The 27,682-nt window shown below is 33.7% G+C and overlaps 2 protein-coding genes across 10 annotated transcripts in view; both read right to left on the bottom strand.

The window, feature by feature from the left end:
• The window catches only part of LOC128983170 (uncharacterized), a 35,405-nt gene extending 30,726 nt beyond the window's left edge, over nt 1-4,679 (bottom strand). The window contains exons 1-2 of the mRNA XM_054402350.1: nt 4,275-4,679; nt 2,441-2,812 (exon numbers count right to left, since the gene is read on the bottom strand). Of these exons, the coding sequence (XP_054258325.1) occupies nt 2,441-2,812; nt 4,275-4,404 (502 nt within the window). The 5' untranslated portion in view covers nt 4,405-4,679. The remainder of the gene's footprint in view (nt 1-2,440; nt 2,813-4,274) is intronic.
• Nucleotides 4,680-15,939: 11,260 nt separating this feature from the next.
• The window catches only part of LOC129004706 (protein retinal degeneration B), a 265,785-nt gene continuing 254,042 nt past the window's right edge, over nt 15,940-27,682 (bottom strand). For 8 of the 9 annotated variants that reach the window (XM_054433336.1, XM_054433276.1, XM_054433310.1 and 5 more), the window contains one exon: nt 15,940-17,995. Coding sequence is in view for 7 of the 9 variants with exons in the window: in XM_054433310.1 (XP_054289285.1) it covers nt 17,893-17,995 (103 nt within the window). In the remaining 2 variants the exon portion in view is untranslated. The remainder of the gene's footprint in view (nt 17,996-27,682) is intronic. The other variant, XM_054433347.1, reaches the window with a different exon arrangement.

The following is a 27,682-nucleotide window of genomic DNA, read 5'->3' as shown; positions in this document are numbered from 1 at the left end:
AGATCAGAGACAAAACAATCAATATCTATACTGGTAGTCAAGCTACCTTAAAAGCATTAAACTCTTACGAATTCAACTCTAGACTCGTGTGGGACTGCCTTGCTTCTGTGTCTGAGTTGGGTAGGAGAAATGATCTTACGCTCTGCTGGGTGCATGGACCCTCAGGCATAAAAGGAAATGAAGCTGCAGACAGATTGGCAAACACTGCCTTTGCAGGGACGTAACTAGGCACTCGGGGCAAACACCTATTTTGGCGCCCCCCCTCAATTGGACTGAAACTGATTCCTTACAAATCTTCTTAAAAACGTGTGATGTGTCCATCGGTACAATACATTAATACTATTTAGATCTTAAAATGCTTAACCTCAAGTTCAAAGTACTGTACTAAGGCCTAGATAATTATATGAGGTAAATAATTGAATACATTACGGTACGCATTTTCAAAGACAAATAGTTTATTTGGAAACGAAATCATTCACAAAAATAATATTGCTAGTAACACGCAAAGAAACAGCACCGCAACCACATTTCGTGTCCTGAACCACTGATTAGTGATGGACAAGACCCGAAACTTCGAGATTTATTTTGTCTCGAAGCTTCGGGCGGGATTAAAATGCTAACGGGATATTTTCGAGACGAGATAAAAAAAAAATCTAATTTTAAAAAAAATTTTAATCTAAACAAGATTTTTAAACTGCTAAGTTTTTTAGCAAAACGTTAATTGCAAACTTTTAATTTAAAATTAAAAAAAAATTTAATTTAACAAAAATTCCAATAAAAACAAATTTAAATTAAAAACAAAAATTTTAAAGTATTTTTGAAATTTTAAATTTAGAAAAATTTAATTTTTTGTTAATTTAAAAAATTTGAGTTTTTTTTGCAAAACGTAATTTGCAAACCTTAAAATTTAAAATTTTTTAAAATTTTAATTAAATTTACCTCAATCTTCCCACTGCGCGTTGGACTGTAGATGTGACGTGGTCAGAAAACAAGAGGTCTTTGTCAAGTACAACAACAAGCGTGTTAACAGTGTCACAAACAGACAATCCCATGCCATCAAGGGTGACTTCAATGTCAGATTTTCTCCACTCCTGCATTAGAATATGTGGTCCAGTATAAATTGAACAGCACAGAGCCTAAACAACTACCTTGAGGAACACCTCGCAATTTGCAAAGCGGATCTGATGTCCCACTCCCTATTTTAGTAACCTGCAGTCGGGACTCCAAATAGGACCGAAACCATTGACTATATAACCACAAACCTTGTTGTGGTTATATAGTCAATGCCGAAACCAACATACAACTTTTTTGTTGCAACCATAGTATTTCATTTTTGCCAATAATAATTTATGATCAATAGAGTCAAAAGCTTGAGAATAATCTAAAATAGCTAATGTGCTGTAGAGTCCTTTGTCTTTGGCTTCAAATAGATCAGCAATATTAGTCAGTGCAGTACACGACACGTGCTGTGGTTTTTTCTAAAACCTGACTGTAGCTTAGGCAGTATATTATACTCATCTAGAAATAAAGTGATTTGTTCGGTTACTATCTTTTCCAGTAGGCCTATCTTTGAAATTGCAGGTAACACAGAGATAGGTCGCGATCTTAGCTGCTGCATGGTTTTTGGCGTAGCAACTTTGTAATTAATAGCCCATACAGCTAATGGCAACTAAGGTACCTGCAGTACCAACATCAGAAGGTCGTCAATACACACATTATTCATACACGAACATGGTCACAGACACAAACACAAACACGAATATTGAAACAAAAAAGTACAATTTATTTTTTATGAGTGAAAGGCTAAAAATGGTAACAACGGTGAAGATGATGCGTCACAACCGGATGGATGTAGCGTCTAGACTGCCGGTCAACATAGTCGGTCGGCGCTGTGACATCATTATTTTGTTCTTGTTATCAGTCAGCTGTCCGACCGACCACGTTGACCGGCAGTCTAGACGCTACATCCATCCAGTCGTGATGCATCATCCTCAACTTTGTTACCATTTTTAGCCTTTCACTCGTTAAAAACAAATTGTACTTTTTCGTTTCAATGTTCGTGTTCTTACCCGTGACCATGTTCGTGTATGAACGTATATAATGTGTTTATTGACGACCTTCTGTCTCTGATGAAGTGATTTGACATCCCCTGGACGCCCGAAGATGACTTTTTGGGAAGTTGAAACTAGTTGCGTCATAGCAGCAACATTTTGGATTACAAGAAGCAGGTATTTTACACCAATTTTTATATTCAACTTAATCCGGATGCTAACATCAACAATGAAATCTACATTATATCCTGAAAATTTCAATGGTACAGTAAAAACAAAAATATAGGTACTGTATGGGTTGGGTACTAAATAAAAGTCTATTTACTATCAAAAATTTGCCTATTATTCTATTATTATTTGAGATAGTTAAAATTTGTATCCATACATACCTGGTTTTGGCTTTACTTTTGTTCTTGGACTAGACTTTTTCTTTGGTTCACTGAGTTCTAATATTTTAAAAGAGTTAGACATGCTATTTTTACCATCAACGCTTCCTACACAACTGGTAGAAGTTGCAGTGGTTTTGTTAATAGTTTTCACATCTGTTTTGATCTCTTCTCGAATGTGTTTACTATTAGCTTTGAGTTCACTGCTGCCACTGCCATTGTCTGATAGTGTTGTAGTTTCACTGACAGTTGTTGACTCTTTCTCAGGTGACTGATGCCCCAAAGACTCGCTCACATTGTGAAACTGCATGTGAAGCTGGAGAATACGAACATGGCCAAACGTCTTCCCACATTTTGTACATTTTAGATCCGGAACTGAAAGTAACATTTTAAATTTAGACTATCGTAAACTTATAAGTTATTGGTTTAATTTCTTTCTAGGGTAGTAATCGTCAAAGTTGTTACGTTTTTGGGTGTTTATGTGGATCAACTCGCATCATGGTCATATCATGTTGAACATCTTTTGTACTAGACTAGGTAAATTGACATTTATTTTCAGAAAACTTAATGATGTAGTTCTTTTTGACTACATAAAAACTGCTTATTTTGCACTTTTCCAATCAGCTCTTGATTATGGAATAATGTTTTGGGCAGCAGCCCTCACATCACTGAAGTTCTTTTGAAACAGAAAAAGGTGATCAGGATCATGGCAAATGTCTATCACAATTAAGGAATTCTGTGTTTGTAGATTTTAAGAGTTTGACTGTTGTTAATTTATTTATATATAACATTTTGTTGACTAGTTTTAAGAACCTGAAATCCCACACTCTTAGGGGTGATGTCCACAATTTTAATACCAGGAATGGAGGGAAAATTTACATCCCTTATGTTAGATTAGAAAAAAACTAAATCTTTTTATGAAGTGCTGGGTATCTCAAATGCCTCAATAAACTGGCCAAGGAAATACTCTTGTCAACCAACAAAGCCTTCAAAAATAAAATTCTTCAGTGGCTGACTAACACCCTTTTTATCGTCTGGGAGAATTTTATGAATGTTCAACCAAAGAAATTGTAATCTATAGTTACTGCTTTGTTCATAAGTTTTTCTTTTTGTAAATAATGTTTTTCACTATATTAACTAATATCTTGTGTTTATTTTCTGTAAGTTACACCATATTCCTCACTGTGCCATCTAAATGGCCTCTATAACTTTATTTAATTTCTTTTGTTAAATGCCTGAATTTTGTATGTACTGTATTTATCTCTGACTTATGTTTTTTTAGCATGTAATCAAATTTTTTACGTGTCCATATGCATGTATGTGTCTACTGGAATAAAATATCAATTCTTGATTCTAGGGTAGATTGTGATTAAATTCTTGATTTATTGAAATGTTTATACCAAAAATGGTATATAGCAATGAAAAAAAAAAATAATAAAATTCTGTAACTTGCAGAAGTAAAATATGAGGAGGTAGGTGAAAAAGTGATTCCTCGCTATCAATTGTTTTTCGTCTATTAGAAGGCTCAACTCAACAGCCTACTGTAGGTAGACGTTCTGGAAGAAGGGTACCGGTTATCCTGAGCGGAAGGGTGTATATAAAGCCATCTTGTCTATTTAATTTAAAAGTTATTTATACAACCATCATCAAAAATATGTTTGACACAGCATCAATTTATATTTATTACCATTATTAATTCAGGAGAAATCGTATTGCCTTAGTTATTAGTGAGTTCAATCACAGACAAAAGTGCAATACAATCATTATACATTACAATACAATAGCCAAAGATGCAAAGGATTTTGTTTGTAAACAAACAACCTAAACAATAAGCTACCTTTTTGACAGATCCTCGAATGTTCCAAATGCTCGTTTCTATTGTAAAACTTCTGCTTGCACAACTGGCACTCGAATCCCAAATTCAGCTTTTGGTAAAGGAAAAGCTTGTGCAAATCGTCGAAAATCATTATATTTCACTTCGGCGTCCTTACCACATATCCACTAGCTTGTAGTATCGATCGATAACTGGCTTCGGCAAATCAGCTGACTCAAATTTTAACCTTGATTAAATCCCAACCACAATATTATTTGGTTTTAGGTTATTATGATGGGTAAATAGCTTAGTTTCCTATGGCAACGCCGATAAAAGAAAAGTTTAGTTTAATGCACCGTTTTTGTTTGAAGCGACTAGCGAGCTAGGTTTCTATTATTAGAAAACCTCAGTGCCGGCGTCGCACCCGCCCCGCACTCGCACACAGACAGCTGCTTGAGCTGGTATCGAATTTCGCTCCCACCCCTCCCCTCCCCTATCTCAACGTAGGAGAGCAGAGAGAGGAGCAGATGTGCACAAAATGTAGTCTGCGCATGCGCGTTTCTTCCCAACATGCCAGCGACTCGCGCATTTTCCGGCTTCCGTGTGGCGTACTGGCGTAGGCGTGTATACGCCATCTGCTCCCGTGGCCGCTAACTCTCATTCAAATTTCCTCCTTGAAGTAAAAAACTTATTTGTTCCTGTTGTCTGTTGTCGATTTAAGGTACCCCGTTTCCTATTCTTGATACGAAACTTATGTTATACTACACTATCTACAGCATCCCAGACAGACACTAATTTATGATTGGAAGTTGTAGAACAACCACAACAGTGCAATGTTATGGACTGCATAAAATAAATCCAAGAAGGTGACATACAAAAATCAATAAGGTCTCTAATATAAAAATGAAATAGACCGTTTTAGCATTAAAATAAGATGATAAGTTACAAATGAATAATAAGAATCAATAAATAATTATATGATCATGTGCAGTGAGTTTAAGTTATTTGCCACTTTTGCTTTTAGCGAATTTCTAATTTCTCTATTGGAAAGAAACTATTACAGTAAGCAGCACGGAATGACCTGGACCCGGGACCGATTTCTTTTTTCATTTTGTTGTCCCCAAAATCCAAAAACACTATTAGTCCCAAAATGGGTTATTTCGGGGGTAGCTTAAAAATTGTAAATACAGTATAAACTCCCATATCAAGTGACACCTCGTTTTAAAGGCCATTAGTTAAAAAGAATGTCGGCGAAAACTAGAGGTCTGTATCCATCTCAACTCATTACAGAATGGCTGCCATTTTAGCGAATTTCCCCTATAGGGAATAAGCTATTACCATTACCGTAGTACTCATTGTGAGACCTGGACCCGGAACCGATTTACTTTTTCGTTTTGAGGTCCCTAGAGGCCAAAAACACCATCCGTTCACATCCATAAATATATAGGCTATATATTTATATATGTGTCCGTTAGCGCGTTAACTCGAGCAAAAACTATCCGATTTTGATGACATTTGGTACAAACGTGTAAACCTACATCCATTCAAAAAAGTTCACGAACCAGCATGATTGTACTAGGGGAACGGGGGTTTATGGGGTAAAAATTGGGTTTTCCCATTTTTGACCCTAAAAACTTAAAATTTAGCAATTTTTTTCAAACCATTTTGTAGAGCTTAAAAAACAAATAATTTAGTATATTGAAGCGTTATTATGCGCCTAATGGTTACGGAAAAAAATTAAAAAATCTGTAATTTTAAAATTCCCATGTTATTCTTATGGAGAAAAAAGTAAACTGTTGTAGTTTGCTTGTTTATGAACATATTTTGATCAAATTTGGAAAATGTAGTCATTTCATACTAAACAATTAACATTTTACAAAAAACACCTTTTTACCCTCCCTGTTGCAGTAAAGCTAAGTACTTGTTAAACTAATGTTATTCATTTAAATAGTGAATAAATATGATATTTTTAAGGAGACATTTTAGTGTAAATCCAATCAGGCAAATGGAAATTCACTGAGTCTGCAGGTTTGCTGCGGCGGGGGTATTTATTTTTATCAGCCTGAGAAACCCCATGTAAAAATATACATCAATTTCCCCATATAATGTTTTTATGTGTCAAAATTCATGTTTTCGGCCCCTGGACTATATTGTTAAGACAATAATAGGTTTTTTACATACCTCAGTCAAATAGTCCAAAAATGGTATTGCTCAACAGCTTACATGTTTCGTTGCGAAGACAACATTATCAAAGCTTGCAACTCGTCAAAAACACATTTAAAACACGAACACGAACACAGAAGACATTAATACGGTACGAATACACAATTGACATTTAGATAGCGCTATCATAATACTGATTTGGTCCGGCGCGGCGCGGGGCTGGTAGCAGACTGGAGGTCACGTCACATCGTCTCCTCTCATGTGTATTCGTACCGTATTAATGTCTTCTGTGTTCGTGTTCGTGTTTTAAATGTGTTTTTGACGAGTTGCAAGCTTTGATAATGTTGTCTTCGCAACGAAACATGTAAGCTGTTGAGCAATACCATTTTTGGACTATTTGACTGAGGTATGTAAAAAACCTATTATTGTTTTTATGTGTTCTACCAGGAGAACTAAACTCAGAGTATTACCGTAACAAGAAACTAAAAACTACTTTTTGGTCGATATGACGTACAGTTTTGCCCATGACCCCAAAATGAGGTATTTTAGGGAAAGTTCAAAATGTTTAAACACAAAGTGACTCCATCAAGTGAGACCTCATTTTGAAAGCTATCAGTTAAAAAGAATATCGGTACAAACCAAAGGGCCTTGTCTCAACCCAGTACAAAATGGCGGCAGTTTTTAGTTTTCAGGCATTGCATTTAACATTTTTGAGCTATCCCAATATTTGAGCATTTTGGGTTCCGAGGGGGAATTGCAGGCGCGTCATTTGGAGGGGGCAGGGGGGCATTTTCCACCCCCTGGTTCCTAGGCTAGAGAAAATACCCCCGCCGCAGCAAACCTGCAGACTTAGCGAATTTCCATCTGCCTGATTGGATTTTAACTAAAATGTCTCCTTAAAAATATCACATTTATTCCCTATTTAAACAGAATTAGTTTAATGAGTACTTAGGTTTGCTGCAACAGGGAGGGTAAAAAAGTTTTTTTAATGTAAAATATTAAAAGGTACTGTGGTTTCCCATAAATTTTCCGTTCCCATAGTCCGATCATGCTGGTTCGCGAACTCATTCAAGTTTATCCCGCCTTACACCTTCAAAGCAAATTTTATCAAAATCGGACAAAAATTACTCAAGTTATGGATGGACACATATATATGTGATGGTAGGACGTTTTGAGGAAAATTTAATTCAATAATAAATTTAAAAATTCATATTGTAAATGATTTTCAATCAATCAAACAATTGTAGAATTCTCAGTTACAGCAGTCGTTGGTTGTGTAAAGTAGATTGCTGAGTGTAAGCAGTTTTGTGCTGCTTCTTGCATTCAGTAGGTTCAATACCCAACAAATTGCTGATCATGGCCTTACCCTCTCTCTTTGCAGCCAAATTGTAAGTACCATCGGTGGTAGACCTTTTACCAATAATTCACTCTTCCTTAGGAACCAGCGCCGGCTGGCCAAGGTAAGGCCGTTATACTCTTTTAATATTTTTGGACTTAGAGCACAGATAGATTTGAAATACTAATAAAGACACTTAATACTTGTCATATTAAATTCATACTTTCAATAACGGCTGCATACAGACTGATCCGCGGTAGAGGGTAGTTTTGGATCACTCAAACTGACCCGGGGGTCTTGTAGGTAGATAATAGGGTCGCTTGAAACATGTGATCTGACCCGCGAGTCGTTGAGGGAGGACGGGAAATTCTTCAGGCTTCTACGGGGAAAATAAGTTGAGCAACAGACAAAGTCCTTCCTTGTACAACCAGTAATATGATTTAGCCTAAAAGCTTATTTTTGCAATTAAGTTCATTTGGCTTAAATATTGCTATCGTTTTTTAAAATCTTTCACTTAGTAAAAACTAATTGTTATTTAGTACAAACCTACAGAAATACATCAGTGATAACTTACATTGCTATAGGGTTCTAATTGAGTGATTATAACTTACTCTAAGTTTTAAACAATTTTTGAAGGTTTTTTTGTCATTTTAATCTTTGTATGTTAAGCTGAGCTCAGTGTGTAGCGAATGCTTCGCCCCAGAGCCAGGGCTCTTAAAGCGCCTATGCTAATCCTATAGAACGCTAACATTTAGAGTATTACTCTATTTGTTACAGGGTTCTTTTTACTATCCTTAAAAATAATACATCGTTTGTTGTAAATTATCATTGGTGCCATTTGTTTTGTCTGATGTAGCTTTCTAAAATTTAAAAATATAGGCCTAGTTTTTTTATTTAAGTTTAGGATATGGTTATGTATTTCTTAGTTCTTGTAAGCTTTTTATGATAACAATATATTTGTTATTAAATTGGTACGTTTGATACTTACAGAAAGTAATTGGATAATAATGATGGAAACAATTAGTAATATGATTTATATTTAATTGTTAATACACAAGTTATCGTATTACTTTGTAATCATAAAAAAACGAATTCTATTAAATCCCTTGCGCACAATGAAAGTGATGTATTTACGTAAAAGTATTCAGTGCGAATTCATGTTTCTTGATTCATAATTCGAAAAATAGGTTTACTTTAAAGTAAAGTACAGAATTGGCTTATGACTATTAATAATACAAAAAATCAAGTACAAAATAGTTAGTCGCTAGCGCATTATGTGGCTGGCTCACACAACTACGTTCTTTTTTAACAAAACACTGGCTACAGAGCTGGTCCATTTAGATGGGATGTCTACTTCAGTATCCAATAGTCAATGCTTGTATTTAATTTGAGTCATATTACGTAAATGATATTAAATCTATCAATTTATTTCCGTAAGCGAATCGGTCCCCATTAAATATCCCGACCTACGTAAAAGGTAGAATGGCTGTTGAGGATTCATTTTAAAGCTCAAGGTCCAAGGACTGTGGGAACAAATTATATCAGAATATCAAAAATATCAGAAGTGTCAAAAATTACCCCTGCTCTACACCACAGGCTGTCAGAGATTCAGTCATTTTCTAATGGAAGTACTGTACTGCTAAGGTTTTTCGATAAGCTGTTGTAAACATACCAGCTGAAAACATTACGTATTTGTGTGTTTATTGTTTTTCTGTTTTTAGGTTAAAATGTTTATGCGGTGTTTAAATGTATAGTATTGGGCGAATACCGCGACTAAATGTGTAAAAAAGTGTGCATTTAATTTAAATTTGTACACATAACTATAAATCAGTAATTACTGCTATACAATTACAATATTGTTGTATTGACAATATGTTTAAAATATTGGCGGCGAACTACGCGATACCCGTATCAAAATACAATGGCGATTATATAGTAATTAGTAGTGGGAGGAATATTTAATTCTATTCAAGACCTTCATACCTACCTTGTTTGGTGTGTATATTAATAAAAAAACAATCCTGAATGATAAAATGCTGTAAGATCATCTATAATTTTAGTACTATCTAAACAAAGCTGGAATATTCTTTCTAGATCATTCCAGATTAACTACTATCACGCACTTCCATAGTTAATTCATAAAGCTATAAGACCTCCTAGAATATTCCAGATAGTTTTAGAAAACCATGAAATAATGAATAAAATATAATATTTTCATGTACACGCATATTGTAGGCCTACGTTGCCTTGTCCAAAATACTTTTTTTTTTGTACCCAAACCATGCGATATAGGATGAGGAAGAGGTCATACACAGGTACACTCACCCTATAAGGAATTTGACGTCTTCTCTGTAAAAATGTCTTGCGTAACGATGTCTATTTGGGTGAAGAATTCCGAAAACTCGACCCGGTCGAGACGAAGTATGCAGTTTGAAAAAACTTGATATTGCTGTAAGATGTTGACTTGAGTGTGATTATTAGGATATAATAGTATTAATTTTATGTTTTAATCATTGATATAGTTACTTGTACTCTAAACCGTGTTGAACGCCCATAGTCATAGCACTAAGAAAGACTTTATGTTAACTTTTTGCCAATTGTAGAAACCATTTGATATCGAAACTTATAGAATATTTGGACGGAATTGAATACACACAATAAACTAAATAAAAAACTAAACTAGGCTAGCTATATCAAGCCAAATAAATTAAATTGCTCAAATGAGCTAATAGGCTAAATCATATTAGTATGGGTATATAAGCAAATACTAAGTATATTACTCAACTTATTTTCCCGTAGAGGACGGGGAGAATTCCCATGCCTCCCTCAACGACTCGTGGATCAGATCACAGGTTTCAAGCGACGCTATTACCTACCTGCCAAACCCCCGGGTCAGTTTGAATGATCCAAAACTACCCTCTGACCGCGGATCAATTCGAGCACACGCTCAATAACACAGAGTTATTTGAAATAATATATATAAATTTACCAATTTCTATTGCCTCTTTGGTTGAATAGTTATTTTGAGAATAATAACATAAACAATTATTTTTGATTGAAAATCATATTTTGCTATTTAGTATTTGCCATTCATTGTTCTTGATATAATATCTATATTCTATTTTTCCCTTTATCTCTGTAATTATTAAAACTACTTGTGTTGAGAATATAATATAGAATTTTGTATAATCGAATCTCGAGTACCTTTCTTTGTGCTCACTGCCAAGCGAGCTCAACCCCCACAATATACACTATACAGGGTGACAAAAAAGTCTGGAAACGGCTTGATATCTTTTTAACAAAATTCGTTAGAAAATCCAAATTTTTCACATAAACTTATATTTATAAAAACTACTTTTTCCAAGAATTATCATTTTTTTACCTCTACCAGGGGACGAACCATGAGGAGTAGGTACATAATCTTTAATGTAAGCATAGGTTGATATGCACATCATTTTAAAGGTCTGGTCAAGTGGAGTTCATTGCCGGAAACCGCATCAAAAAAGGTTCATCCGTTACAAAATGTCGGCTGTCCAAAGTTCTTGCGGAATATACCTGCAGCGACCTTAGTATTGGTAAATACTCATATTCAACATTAGCCGGGAAATCTGAAACCCGTTTAAATTTGTTTTGAAGATTGAATAATATTAGTCTATGAGCTAGTTGACTTTAAAATACAGTTTCAGCTCTCAAGCTTATGTTTAATACGAGTATTTACTAATAGTAAGGCCTGTGCAGGTATATTCAACAAGAACTTTGGACAGCCGCCATTTTGTAACGGATGAACCTTTTTTGACGCGGTTTCCGGCAATGAACTCCACTTGACCAGACCTTTAAAATGATGTGCATATCAACCTATGCTTACATTAAAGATTATGTACCTAGGTACTCCTCATGGGCCGTCCCCTGGTAGAGGTAAAAAAATGATAATTCTTGGAAAAAGTAGTTTTTATACATGTAAGTTGATGTGAAAGGTTTGAATTTGCTAATGGATTTAGCTAAAAAGATATTAAACCGTTTCCAGACTTTTTTGTCACCCTGTATAGTAATAAACATTATTTAAAAGAAGTAACACATAAAAACAAACCGTTACAACTGGTCGGGGCTGCCAGGATTGAGTTTTTACTCAATAATTGATTGTTTGATTTATTGTTAATTGTACTTATGACTTTTATTTATCATTGGAATTAATTAATACGATTATATAAAATACCCCCGCCGCAGCAAACCTGCATACTAAGCGAATTTCCATTGACCTGATTGGATTTACACTAAAATGCCTCCATAAAAATAGCACATTTATTTCCTATTTAAATAGAATTAGTTTAACAAGTACCTTAGGTTTGCTGCAACAGGGAGGGTAAAAAAGATTTTTTTATAAAATGATAATAGTTTAGTAAGAAATAAAAGTATTTTCCAAAATCGATCAAAATATGTTCATAAACAAGCAAACTGCAACAGTCGACTTATTCTCCATAAGAATAACATGGGAATTTTAAAATTACAATTTTTTTGAATTTTCTCCGTAACAATTAGGCGCATAATAACGCTTCAATATACTAAATTATTTTTTTTTTTAAGCTCTACAAAATGGTTTAAAAAGAAATTGTGAAATTTTGTGTTTTTAGGGGCAAAAATGGGAAAAACCTATTTTTACCCCATAAAACCCCCCATAAACCCCCGTTCCCATAGTCCGATCATGCTGGTTCGCGAACTCATTCAAGTTTATCCCGCCTTACACCTTCAAACCAAATGTTATCAAAATCGGACAAAAATTACTCAAGTTATCGTGCGGATGGACATATATATATATATATCTATAAGTATAAAAGAGGATGTTTGTATATCTATATATATAAAAGGCAAAGCCCTCACTGACTGACTCACTCACTCACTCACTCACTCATCACTAATTCTCCCACTTCCCATTTACCTAGGAGGCTGAAATTTGGTACACTGATTCTTTAGGCATTAAATAGGAAAACTAAGTTGTTTTTATTCTGATCGGACTCTCGGGCTCCGCCCCAGTGGCTCTGGAGTTTCCCATGTTAACCTTACGAGTACTCATATTTAAATGGAATTAATGAATCTTAACAGCTGTTTCAATTAAGCAAGTTGGTTCTGTTCTATGATGTTCAATAGCATTAAAGTTATAAGGATTACCAACAGGGTGCAGCACTATTTTTTTTTGTATTTATGACAACAGCTAATTTGCAACCAAAAGGTGAGTGAGCGTAGCGAACGAACTTCAACCTGGAGGCGAGTTAGCGTAGCAAACGAGCTAACCTGAAGGCAAGTGAGCGCAGCGAACGAGCTCCAGCCTAAAGGTGAGTGAGCGTAGCGAACGAACTTCAACCAGGACGTGATTGAGCCATGCGAACAAGCTCACTTATGAAGTAAAACGGGGCAAAGCCCGCGGGTACAGCTAGTATATATATATATTTGATTGTTTGGCAGTGATAAACTCAGACACCGCTGAACCGATTGCCACGAAACTTGGTACATACGTGTAGAATTTCATGGAATAGGTTTATACACCATCAATTTCGTGATCCGTCCAATAGGCTCCGCCCCAGTGGCTCTGGAGTTTCCCATGTTAACCTTATGAGAAATGGAATTAATGAATCTTAACAGCTGTTCTTCTCCAATACTCAGATGTGAAAACCAAGAACAACTCGTAAATTTACAGAACAAAATTTTAAAACTTTCAAAATGGCTTTAAAGAATGCACACTATGATATTAACACACCAAATGTAGACACAAACTACAACAACTTTCTTAATACATTTCTAAATGTATTTAATGGGGTTTTTCCAAAAACAGTTAATTTAAGTATAAGTAAAACACAAAAAAGAAAAATTGGATTACTTTAGGAATCAAAATTTCAGCAGAAAATAAAAGAAAATTGCATCAGGAATCTAAATGGAATAGAAGATGCATTTAAAATGAGTGTGCCAGAGAGGATTGAAAAAAAACATTTATATCACTATCTAAAATTTTAAAAAAATTCAAATTTTTTGTCTTTATAATTACAGTACTATAATCTATAATTACTTCCATGTTATGGTTTTAAAATTTGCTCCTATAACTTAAGCACACAAAACCACGAAATTATCATTATTATCATGTCTTGCTTTTTACAACCTTCACAACCCAAAATAAAAATAGAAATAAAAATAAAAATAAAAAATAAAAATAAAAGAGAAAGTGATTAAAATAAATAAAACACACTTAGCAATAACAATGTTTATATTTTCATAACAGTTTTATGGTGACATGAGACAAAATTTGATTTAAGCTTGCGCAAAACAATAATACGAGAAAGGTGATTGTTTTTGTAACAGTTCATCCATATACCTTGAACTATAAGCAAAAACTCATAATTTGTTTTAAAATATAAATCATTAAAAATATTGGATTTTATACATTTTTATCAAATAAATTTGACTACAGTAGAGTCCCGCAAATTCGGCACTCGATAACCCGGCAGTCTGGATAACTCGGCCATCACCTGGCTCAAAAAATTAGTGATTTTTTGAGTCCGAGTTAATCACGGACTCAAGCCAGCTTAAGTAAAATTATTCGCAACTGGTACTAAGGATTTTTTGTACTATATCTGATGACTTAATACTGACTTGTAATATAAATATAAATAAAAAAGGCGGTTAAAAAGCTTAATAACTGTATTGTTCTTATTTTTAACTCTAGTTCCCGATAACCTGGCATTTCACAAACTCGGCACCCTTCCAGTCCACATTACGCCGAGTTTGCGGGACTCTACTGTATATTGTACTATTTACTAATAGTCAAAGATTGTACACATTGCTTGTAAAATGTATTAAAAGTAAAATATTTAGGCTATATAATATAATGGTGGTCGGTGAAAGGAAGAGTTAACCATAATGATAAGACTTTGTAACAATTTTTACACAAATTATAATTCTTTTTCAAGAAGACATTAGTAAAAATTAAAAAGCAATGATTTTTTAATACAGTTAAAAGGCTTTCACCTACTATTACAACACGGTCTTTTTCATCCCATACATAATAATATTCTCTCAATGATAAAAACAACAATGTTTAAATAACTAACGCCATTGAGTATACACAGAAATCTGTATATTTGTATTGACGATACAAATCTGTGTATAGTCAATGAAAACACTTAAGATTAACTCGTGGCACATTGTAGGAATAGGTAGGGATATTATTTGCTTACCTGGTTTTAAAGTTTAAAAATACCGTATGAAAGGGCTAATCTTGTAAGATATAGCTTTATGTTTGAGTCCTGCTTAGAGATGTCAAAATGTTTAATTAAACTATTTCAGTAGGTTCAATGTTATTTTATTGGTGAAGTTAAACATGCTAATTAAGAGTATTTGAAGGGAGTAATTACAATTACACAATTTTTAAAAGTTTCTTGACAGTCTTCTAGAATCTAAAGTGAAACTGGGGATAAAACCAGGTAAACAGATAATTATCTATTAGTTCACAAACACTAAAAAACAATAACACTAACAATATCAATGTAAGAGAGCACTTTTAAGAAATTTTATCACAAAAATACTTAAATACTTTGTTTCAACAAATCTATTTTTAAAACAAATATTAACCAATTTTGTCTTTTTAAACAACTAGACACTTTTGGGAATCTCCTAAGTTTTTAGGGTTAGCAAATACATTAACACTTAATTTTAGATTCTTAAATAAGGAACCGTAGTCTTTTTCAGAAGAAATAAACTGTAGACAATAATTAATAAACATTTGCTACAAACAATACATAGACATGAAATTTCAACGCAATCCACAAATGATATGTAAATATTAGGCCTTTATTGTATATCTAATGAAAAGCGTAGAAATAATAGAACAATTCGTAAAAAATATTTAACATAGTAAAATTGGTAATGAATGATAAAGATAAAGTTAACATGTACATATTTACAAGGATTTAAAATACAACAATACTAATAAGTAAGGTAAATAAGTGAGAATATGTCACCTTTATGTTTCATTTCCATTGACCCTTCTCAGTTTCATAATTGTGATTTTGAAAAGGAAGCGCAAGTATTCGACGAGAGAACACAATTATAATGTGCAACCAAGCAAAACCAGGGGAAAATCTAAATCAGAAATCACAATTAGTAGTATAAAATCACAAATGGAAAAAGTATTACAAGTATAACTGATTTAAGGGCATAAAAATTTAAATGCAGTTTTTACAGTTTATTATTTACAACACACAGCTACATGGTCTAGCTAGGCATTCACAAAAGAATCCAACACGGAGAACTACAATGAAAAAAAGCACAACTTATGACCAACTTCTGACTAATGATAACAAGAAATACGAGCCACTAAACATCGACAAAGGAGATCAATATTAAACATAACAGAAACAGCGATTGGAACAGGGTAAACAATTGTAAAACGCAAATTGTAATTGGAAGCAAACACAAAACTACCATTTACAACACTGTATAAATATATCTTACAGCGTGAAACTTATAGCTAAATTTCACAAAAGAAAAAAAATGTCTAACAACATATTTGAACTTGTGAAACTATTGAGTAAAACTTTTAGAATATGTATAAACACTTTATAAAATATAAATACATCGTTAAAAACTCTAAACAATCGATAAACTTTAAAGACAGAACATTCAGTTTATATACAGAGCAACAACTCTATTCTACACACAACATTTAGTTGCAGAGAGTGTTAACATCTATAAGCGTCATATGGTGAGAACTTGTAAACTGTGCAGATGATACAGCTGAGAACAGAAAAACAGTACTAAGCAGACTGATAAGGCACCTGGAATGGAGGATGGTTAGTCTGTTAGTCATTCACAATAAACAAATCATTTAAACTATATTTCTTAATGTTCACGTCATGGCTTTAAATTCAACTCTTTAGCTGTATTAGTAAAGAGGGGTTGAATCACTGTTTAATACATAGACTTGAATTAGGTTCAGGTTTAATATCAACTGTCAAGTAAAGTAGTAACCAGAAGTAAAAGTACTAATGGTTCAATGTAGAAATTAATCACTCAACCTTTTACAATAGTTCGTCAATACTGATTACTGGTAGACTAGGAGACTGCTCAAAATTCCATAAGTGCTCCGAGGTACCTACTCACATTTGCAAAACCTAACCAATTTGAAATGTTCACAAAATGTTTCAATCTCTTTGCATATCCAAGCGTTGCATATATGCGCTTGTTTTTTTTAATGGAAACATATTAAACCTTGGTACTTTTACTATTTAACTTACACCTGTTGTTAGAAAGCATTGTTAACTTATAGCCCAATGAAAAATAGTGAATAAATCCAGAAACAATACTTCACAGGGTCAAACAGGCAATCTCCAGTTTAGAAAGTGAGCATTTTAAAGATATAACAGCTTTGTGTTTCAGTTTAAATTTAGTTTTTAACCATGAATAAAAAATAAAAAAAAAATTAATTTTTTTACAGTTATTATGTAAAGGAGTTGTAGTGAAGGAATGCAAACAATATCACCTGTACAATTTACGACAGTTCGTTATAATTTCAATCGCTCACAGCCATTAGAGTGTGAGATCTCGGCTACACACGCACATTTAACTACAAACTAGTAACGTGGGTCTTGCGAGCTTTCTGCACAAAACACTTGTTATTATGTCTGTAAGTCCTGTGTACATTTTAAAATAACAGATACAAACTTTTAGGATATCTTTTTTACAACATGTGCTATTTTAATTGATAATTTCCAAACGTAAATAAAATTAAAAGATTACAAAATAATATAAATACAATAAAAATAAATACTATAAATAATATTACCAAAATAAATACAAAAAAATAATCAAAGGTTTCATGTTGGAAAATACAAAATTAAGAAGAAAAAAAATATATATATAAATGCTAAATACAACCTTCATATGTAATGAAACTAGCAACTTAAAAAGGTCTCTTTGCAAAACCTTAAGTGACAATAAAACGATGGAATTTAGGTATTCATAAAACAAAGTAGTTTTTTTTTTTTTTTTTTTTAACTTGAAACCTGTTTATACAAGAATGCCCGCAATACTTGGTAATGGTTGGAGAAACAACAAATACAGCTAAACGTTGTCTCGGTGACCGCAGAGCAGTGACCATCGTCACAGCTTGTCGTGGCGTCGCTCAGAGCTGATGGAGGGGGGCGGCGTTGACACTCCACTCAGGGGGAACGACGTTGTACGCTTGGCTGACCTGCGCAAAACACTGCGTCACCACGCAAATGTGGATTAGTGACAACAAAGAGGCAACACAAGCTACCAGACTAAGCACATGAAACCATACAACTATGGAAGCTCTTTTTAAATTTTGCGGTAACATTATTTTTTGGGGGGGATATATCTATGAGGATAAATATATGTATGGCCCTACAGTATTTTTTATAGTAACTTTACTCCTATCCGTGTTCACCAAGCAGTACGGAGCAGTCTATATGACAATATAAACATCAGGAAATGCTTCTTAATCCTTGATATTTTCTAATGTGTATTCGTATTGTACAAATCTTTACAATACCAAATTCAAAATCCAAATAACCAAATAAAAATATCAATCTAAAAAAAGCTTAACATTACAGAAATAATGAGTAAAATATACTTTAGCAACCTCACAAGGATTTTAAGAACAGTTGATAGAAATTGCAAGACAACAACATAATGTTTTCAGTAATGTTTTATCTGTGCTGCACAGTAAACATAGCATTGCATATTGAACAGACTCTGTGCACTCTCCACTCATTCAACTACAGGGAAATTGAGATATACGAGGGCTTTTTAGAAAGTAAGGAATGTTTCTAAATAAAATAATATCCCCGCCGCAGCAAACCTGCAGACTAAGCGAATGTCCATTTGCCTGATTGGATTTACACTAAAATGTCTCCTTAAAAATATCACATTAATTTATTCCCTATTTAAATAGAATCAGTTTAACACATACTTAGGTTTGCTGCAACAGGGAGGGTAAAAGTGTTTTTTATGTAAAATGTTAATAGTTAGTAAAAAATAATAACATTTTCCAAATTTGGGCAAAAAATGTTTATAAACAAGCAAACTACAACAGTTTACTTATTCTCCATAATAATAACATGGGAATTTTAAATTTACAATTTTTGGAATTTTTTCTGTAACCATTAGGTGCATTATAGCGCTTCAATATACTAAATTATTTGTTTTTTTAAGCTCTACAAAATGATTTGGAAAGAAATTGCAAAATTTTATGTTTTTTGAGTCAAAAGTGGGAAAAACCCATTTTTACCCCATAAAACCCCCCATAAACCCCCGTTCCCATGGTCCGATCATGCTGGTTCCTTAACTCGTTCGAATAAACGTAGGTTTACACGTTTGTTCCAAATTTCATCAAAATCGGATCGTTTTTGCTCGAGATATCGCGCTAACGGACACATCTATAAATATATATATATGAATTTGAACGGATGGTGTTTTTGGCCTCTAGGGACCTCAAAACGAAAAAAAAAATCGGTCCCGGGTCCAGGTCTTACCATGAGTACTACGGTAATAGCTTATTCCCTATATGGGAAATTCGCTAAAAAGTAAAACATATTTTCGTTCATCTGAAAGAGCAACTAAAATATTACTTTTCTTTTTTCTTTTTCTACGTAGTCCCGAAACCGATTGAGACACTTATCGTAAAGGTGCACAAGATTTGAAATTCCTTCAAAATAGAAGTCTGCCGCCTGCAATCTCAGCCACTCAGTGGCGGGCGCCTTGAGCTCCACGTCGTCAAAGTGCTGTGTTGCTAGCCAGGTCTTCATTCTTGGAAACAAGTGAAAATCACTTGGTGCAAGGTCAGGACCATAGGGTGGATGAGGGAAAACCTTCCATTTGAAAAAGCCAAAGGAGTTATTTGGTGCTGTTTGCTGTGTGAGGTCAGGCATTGTCATGCACAAATAAAATTTACGACGTAAATTTCCCTCAGCGCTGGTTTTGAACTGCTCTCCTAAGGTTGCGCAAAGTTTCACAGTACCACTCAGAGTTTATTGTTGCACCACGTTCAAGACAGTCAATAAGAAGCACACTTGTCCCAAAAAACTGTCGCCATAATCTTCCTTGCTGAAAATGTTTGCAAACTTTTCTTGGTTTTTACGGGGAGCTTGTGTGCCCCGACTCTATGAACTGTTATTTTGTTTCACACTTAACGTATTCAACCCACGTCTCATCACCAGTTACGATGCGATCCAGTAGTGACTCACCATGTCTGTTGTAGGCATCCAGAAATGTCATAGATGCCCCCATTTGTGACCTTTATATGGTTGTCCGTGAGCATTTTCAGCACCCATCTTGTGCAAAATTAATGGTAGCCTAACCTTTGTGTGACAATTTCAAATAACAAAGTCCGTGAAACTTGTATGAAAGAAAGTGAAAGCTCTGTTATCGTTTATCGGTGGTTTTCGGAAACCTTTTCATCAACTTTAGCAACCAGTTCATCAGTCACAATGAGGTCCGCTCTTTGCTTCGTCACGAACGTAAGTTCGCCCATTTTTGAGCTGAATGAACAATTTTCGCACGGAACTTTCATTAATTATGTTTTCTCCGCAAACTTCACTTGGCGATGAATTTCTATCGGTTTTAGGTTGTTTGCCTATCACTGACCGCACCTCACAACTGGCAGGATTTTCAATCGCAGCACACATCATAAGTTGAGATTGCAAAATACATGCAGCGCAAGGATGTTTCCGTTGTCACGGCTAGACGCCGACTGAGTTGCCGAGTACTCACGCACCAAGATGTACGCAATCGGCGCGCGCCTACCGTTCCTTACTTTCTGAATAGCCTTCGTAATAGATAAATAATTTATAAAAATAGTATAATGCTTTATTATTGCCTGAAAGCAAACTAAAGAATTGATTCTAAATATTATTATTTGGCTGTTTATTTATGTGGGTTATATTGATTTGTTCAGGAGAGGTTTATGATATATATGTACCGTGTTGAGAAGAATTTATTCATTGACAGAAAGAAAACTGAGTATATACAAACTTGTACTGTCCATATAGGAACTACAGAATATTTTTCATGGAGTAATGTGTTTGGATAATTTTAAAGACTTGAGTAGTAAAATGAAAAAAATATGAAAGTTGCTAATGAAAATTTATAGGAAGAATTTTTATTCCAAAGTGTTAATGAAACCACAACTGATTCCAGCTATGAATGACATAAAGATTTAAGTTATTGTTGGGTATCAAAGTATAATGTTTCTATGATAGTTTATTTAACTGTAGGCTATTATACAGTCTGACTTTGACCGGTGGGGCACACGGGAGGGACGATGGCTAACATAGTGTCAGCGTTCGCCGCTAGAACCGCTAAGTTGAAAAATTTAAATTAATTTCATAATTTTTAGTTAAAAAATGAACTTTTTAATTTTAAAATTAAACTGTCATAACCTAACCAACCAAACTTGCTGATGATATAAAAAATAGATATGATAAAAATGAAATGAGTGTTTACTTATAATTTTTAATTATAAAATCAATTTGAACATTTAGTATTATAAAATTAAACTGTCATAAACTAACCTAACCAACCAAACTTGCTGATAATTTAAAAAAGAAATACGATAAAAATCAAATAAAGCAAAATCTTTGACAAAAAGTTAGTATCCCCAGCGGGTTTCGAACCCGAGACCTCCTGAACACTAGTCCGATGCGCTATCAACTATCCCACGACCGCTGCTGGAAACACATCGTCTCGTTACGGTAATCGTGTTGCCTCAAGAGAAGACATTAGCCACTATAGATATGACATCACCACAACTTTAGCCATCGTCCCTCCCGTATGCCCATTCCTGACTTTGACAGGGTTCCAACTACTGTATGTACACTTCTGAAAGTGTCTCTACTAGATAGCGGTACAGTATTTTGACTACTTCTCTCCTTATTTAACTACTAGCAGAGTACCCGTCCTTCGTACGAGGTTGGCATATCTTTATATTAATTACGTACAAGCCGATTCTTTAAATTTAAGGTATACTATAGTAATACACATCTACCATAGCCATACTACCACTTCACCTAAACAATAGAGAAAAATTAATTATTAAAAATTCACAAAATTTCACAAATTATTCAAGAAATTTAAAGCATAAACATAACTATAAAAATCCCTACTTTGACAGTTCTCATTGCGTATCACATTTTTTTGTTGCTGCTTGTTTTCATAAATGTACAAAAATAAAAGTGCTGCAGCCTGTAGATTATAACTTTATAATGCTTTTGCATGTCATAGAACCAACTTTTTAGTTGAAACAACTGACTGAATTCTTTAATTTCCTTTAAATATGAAATGTTAATCGGGAATTGTGAGCTATCATCAAGCCAAATTTCAGCCCAATCCGACCAGTATTTTTCGCGTTTACTTGTCACAAACATACATACATCCAATTTTTCTCATCTATATATATAACTAGCAGAGTACCCGTCCTTCGTACGGGGTTGGCAAATAAGTATAAAATGCTTATTACAGTTATACCCGATCTTTGCGTTTGCGATGTGAGAAAACACGGTTTGAGAAAATTTGCTTCCTCAAATAGTACGATAGTATTACACATCTACCATAGCCATAATGTTCTACTACTTCACCTACACAATAGAGAAAGATAGATTATTAAAAATTCGCAAAATATCATAAATTATTTACGAAATTAAAAACATAAACACAACTGTAAACAATCCTACTTTGACAGTTCTCATTATCACAGTTTTTTGTTGCTGCTTAGTTCAAATTAGCTGTTTGCATAAATAATGAAAAAAATTATAGTGCTGCACCCTGTTGGTAAATCCTATAAATTTTTAATGCTTTTGCATATCATAGAACCAACTCTTTTAGTTGAAACAGCTGGCTAAATTCTTTAATTCCCTCTAAATATGAATACTCATAAGGTTAACATGGGGAACTGCAGAGCCACTGGGGCGGAGCCCAAAAGGATTTTTGAGATAAGAATATGCCTATATGTTAATCGGGAATGTGAGCTATGATCATGCCAAATTTCAGCCCAATCCAACCAGTATTTTTCGTGTTTACTTGTCACAAACATACATACATCCATACATCCAAACTTTCTCATTTATAATATTAGTAGGATAATAAAAATACACTAAGCCGATCTTTGTTAACAGAACTCCTCCCTCATTTTTGGACCGATTTTGATGATTATAGTGTTAAAAAAAAAATTTCCCTGATCTGTAGTTTTGCAAAGTGTTTTTCATTTTTTGAAATCTCTTTTGTTTTGGGCAGGATCTTCCATCAAAGTTGGGTTTTCTCCCATAAGATTAAGATGGGGAAATCTAAATACTTAATTGGAAATTTTGTCTCGACAAATTTGAGAGAACGGCTGGGCGTAGAAACTTGGTAGAGGTGTCAAAAGAAAGGTCTCGGTCTGTAGATGAGCCACCAAAAGAAAAACAAAGTAAATTCCCTTAGGGCTCTGCCCCAGAAGCCTTTAAAGATCCCTTCACAGATTTGTTTACATTTTGGCCATGAGGAAAGTACTTTTTAATGAAACAGCTGTTAATTTTTGAATTGTGTTTTAAACAACACACACATTTATTGGGAACTGAATTGTCCAAAAGAAGTATTTGCAACGTTATTTTCAGATTTTAAAATTGATTTTCTTCTGTGTCATGTCAAGTTTTGCAATATAATGTTTCATTATGAAATCAGTGGAAAATCCTTTTATCATAGTAACTCCTTGTAATTATTTCTTATTGAACTATCTTATATCTATTGTACAGGTTTGTGTCTGCCTTTTTCAACACACTTTTGGTAATATTTTATTATATTATTCTAGACAGATCATAATAAGTTCATGAGATTATTGTCATACATGTTTTCAATTATTGGAAAAATCTTCAATCGTGTAATACAATACAAAATAATACAAGTGCAGAAGTGTCTTATTTGCTTTAACAGTAACCCCACAACTAATTTCTCAAAACTATGCTAGATGGTCATTCATTGGCACATAAGTTAGTATGATATGACCTGACGCGACGTGACAAAGGAAAAATCAAACTTACACTGTAACGTATGGACCTCCCTTTGAAGTTAGAACGTGTCTTATCAACAAACAGATATTTCTTCTCAAATAAAATCATAGATTATCTTTATTACACTGATGAAATCACGGAAGTTTTTAACTACAACAGATCCACCAATACGATTTTAATACTATCTAAAGGTTCTTCCAAAAGAAGAGATACCAGTTAACATACTAATAATAACTCCGATGCCGTACGGTGTGGGAAGTATTTTATTCATTGAATGATCAACCATATTTGGTAACTAACGCAATTACACTTTAAACAATGCTAAATGCTTAAAATATGTATAATTTCATTCAATTTATCACAGTTAGATGAATTAGCGTGAGCCTTGAAAGTAACCGTCGTCTTCGACGGGTTTCGCCTAGTTTATAATATTATAGTAGGATATCCATTCTAAATGTAATGTATTCTATATCCAAACATAAAACAAAAATACCCCCCGCTGCAGCAAACCTGCAGACTAAACAAATTTCCATTTTCCTGATTGTATATGAATTAATATATTTAAATAACATTAGGTTTAACAAGAACCAGGTTTGCTGCTATAGGGAGGAAAATGATGTGTTTTTTTAGTAAAATATTAATAACTTAGTAAAAATAAAATAAATTTGCCAAGATTGATCAATATAAACGAGCAAACTACTATTGTTTACATATTCTTCATAAGAATAACATGGTAATTTTAGATTATAATTTTTTTATTCCCCGTAAAAAATAACTGTAAAAAGCACTTCAATATTATACTAAATTATTTGGTTTTTTAAGCTCTTAAAAATGATTAGGAAGTATTATGTTTTAAGGGGAAAAATTAGAAAAAAATGTTTACTCCACAAAACCCCTTCTATAAAACCCCGTTCCTATGGTCCAATCATGCTAATTTTGCGAGCTCATTCAAGTTTATCCAACCCTAAATCTTCAAGCCAAATTTCATCAAAATTGATAAAAAATTACTCTAGTTATCGCGTTTACGGAAGTATGTATACATACATATACAGGGTGAGTCTTCTGCTGTCCTAAACAGATTACAGACGAACGGCTTGACATACAGAGATGAAACAAAACTATTCCCCATTTGACATATGTTGCCGTTCAAAATTTTTCATTTACAAGGCTACCAACATAAAAAAATAAAATCATTGACAAAAAATTTAAGTTTAGTGGTTTCCAAAATACAGGATATTCTGTAAATATCAATATTTTCCATATAAGTAGCTGCCATTTTGAAACCGATAAAGATAAAGGAGTTCTGTTTTTACTACATTGTTTGCCTAGTTCAGAGCTATAAAATTATGCATAACACGACATATGTTTATATTTGAAAACTCCGAGATTCGAACCCATGGCCCCCAGTTTCTTGAACACCCTGTATTTAAAATAAATGGAAAAAATATTTTTACGTTGTTCCTTGGGTATGAATTAGTGGGGGAATGTTTTTTTTTCATCTCTGTATGTCAAGCTGTTCATCTTTAATCTGTTTAGGAAAGCTTAGAAGACTCACTGTGTATACTACAAATTTTAAGGAATAGTGTTTTTGGCCTCTAGTGTCATCAAAACAAAAAGTATATCAAACCTGGGTATAGGTCTTACCGTGTTACCTACGGTAATAGCTACTTCCCTATAGGGAAAAAACATAAAACATGATACAACTATTTTGACAGTTATTTATTACTTTAACAATCTCTTCCCAGTTTAAAAATAAGTAATTAAAATAATTAATTTTGGTCAATTTACAATAATAATCATACTAATATTATAAATGTGAAAGTTTGTGTTTGTTTGTTTGAAGTTCAATCAGCAATAACCACTGGACGGATTGGGCTGAAATTTGGCATGATGATAGCTCACATTCCCAATTAACATATAGGCCTATTCTTATCTCAAAAATCCTTTCAGGCTCTGCCCCAGTGGCTCTGTAGTTCCCCATGATGAGTATTCATACTTAAAAGGAATTATATAATTTAGTCAGCTGTTTCAACTATTTACGTTGGTTCTATGATATTCAATAGCATTAAAAAGTTATGTAAAGAAAAATAAAAAGTTCTTTACTTAAAGAAAAATAAAAAGATTCCTTACTTATTTCTTTTGGTAAGGAAATATTACTACTTTATTTCCTTATTTAATTGATCATTCCATCAAGTATAAAATCACCTCACACCTCTATGTAATACAATTTAAATATTCCATACAGGTGTGAATATAACAAAAAGTTGCCCCCTGGTGGGGTTTGAAAATGAAATTTAATTTAATTTAATCAGACAACTGAGGACTAAATCACAGAGCTGCGCAGTGGAAATAAAGATGTTAAGTGTGGGCCCTGAAATTAAATACCCCAGAAATCCGATTTATGAACCGTGAGAGGTCTGATATGTCCTCCTGAAAATACCTTCAATGATCTTATAATGTAACACCTCTTAAAATGTAATAAAATGTGAACCAATACTCTGAATGCAAAATGTACTCTTTGTTGAAATTCTATTAAAATATGGCAATGATTCTGTAGTACCGGTACTGAAATGATAATACCAAACACTGATTAAACCAATATGTAATAATTTATATAATGATAGACAATTGACTGATAATGTATTTTATTGCAATTGTTCGGTTAAGCCGATTACCTTGATAAAAGACCAACACAGGAGAATCAATAAAATTGTTGAAAAAATAAGCTTTGTATATTGTCACTCAAATATTTACAGCTGTTACAAGTATCAATGATAATTCAAGGGTTTTTGTTCTACTGACACTTCTATGTAAAATGGAGAGTATTGATTGTGATTTTGGACCTTCTTTTGTTTTCTAAAAATATTGATAGCAGAGCCTCGGGAACCTAGGTTTGATTTATTTAATCTATTTTTAGGCTATCAGGCTGTGTATTATCATAGACAACAAGAATTAAATATAGACCGTCAGCTGTACTGCAGTTACCATAGGTTCTGGCGCACACCGCTTGGAGCACCACGGTAGTTACGGCGTACGCGCTACGTAAACTACAGCGGTGTGCGCCGGAACCTATGATAACCATGGCAACCGCAGCACGGCTGACAGTCTATTTCATTCTTTTTGTCTATGGTATTATTTAACAACTGGCCAGCTGACTCAAATGTGCAAAGGGGCTATTCGTAGTTCTGTGTATAACACACCATATTGCTCAGTGGCAAACTGGGCCAAATCGACTACTGAGTCGATTGTTTAATTTGTGTTAATAAAATGACTTTTATGGCGTTAATGGAAGCCTATCCTTATAGCCTGTACTTCAATCCTACCCTTCAACCGGGGCCATGCTCTGGTCCAAAACTGAATTTGATACACAATCAAACACTCTCAGATCTCTATATATACTTTAGAAGTGATTTAAATCAAAATATTTAAGTAAGAACAAAGTTGTAGCAGGTTTACGTGACAGACAGATGATGATAGAATTTGACTTTACATAAAAATAATACTATATCACAGATAAACATTGCTCTTAAAATTAATATATCATCTCAATTCAATTTAATAAACAATTTTCATTTGACTAAGATCACTATTATAACTTAAATTCTTTATGTGACATGATAAAATTCAATTAAACATTTTTATCCTGAATTGTGACCATGTGCTCAAGGTATACCAAAACGAAACATGAAATATTCAAACCAAACAGGACACGATTTATAACTTGTAAAACTAGTGGTACATGTGAAAAAATGTGGCAGATTGGCAGGACTACATTAATACTAAAACACAAATAACACGATACATTTACTTATGTACACATGTCGACACATTCACATTCATTCTGACGAAGATTCACACGTACGGAACATTTAAAAACTGACTCGTGGTGA

Source organism: Macrosteles quadrilineatus, unplaced genomic scaffold, assembly GCF_028750875.1.
Source record: "Macrosteles quadrilineatus isolate MER2022 unplaced genomic scaffold, UCM_ALF_1.0 Scaffold_1__1_contigs__length_201487025, whole genome shotgun sequence".
Lineage (NCBI taxonomy): Eukaryota > Metazoa > Arthropoda > Insecta > Hemiptera > Cicadellidae > Macrosteles > Macrosteles quadrilineatus.
Note: the sequence above shows the minus strand (reverse complement) of the source record. Positions and strands in the feature narration are given on the sequence as shown.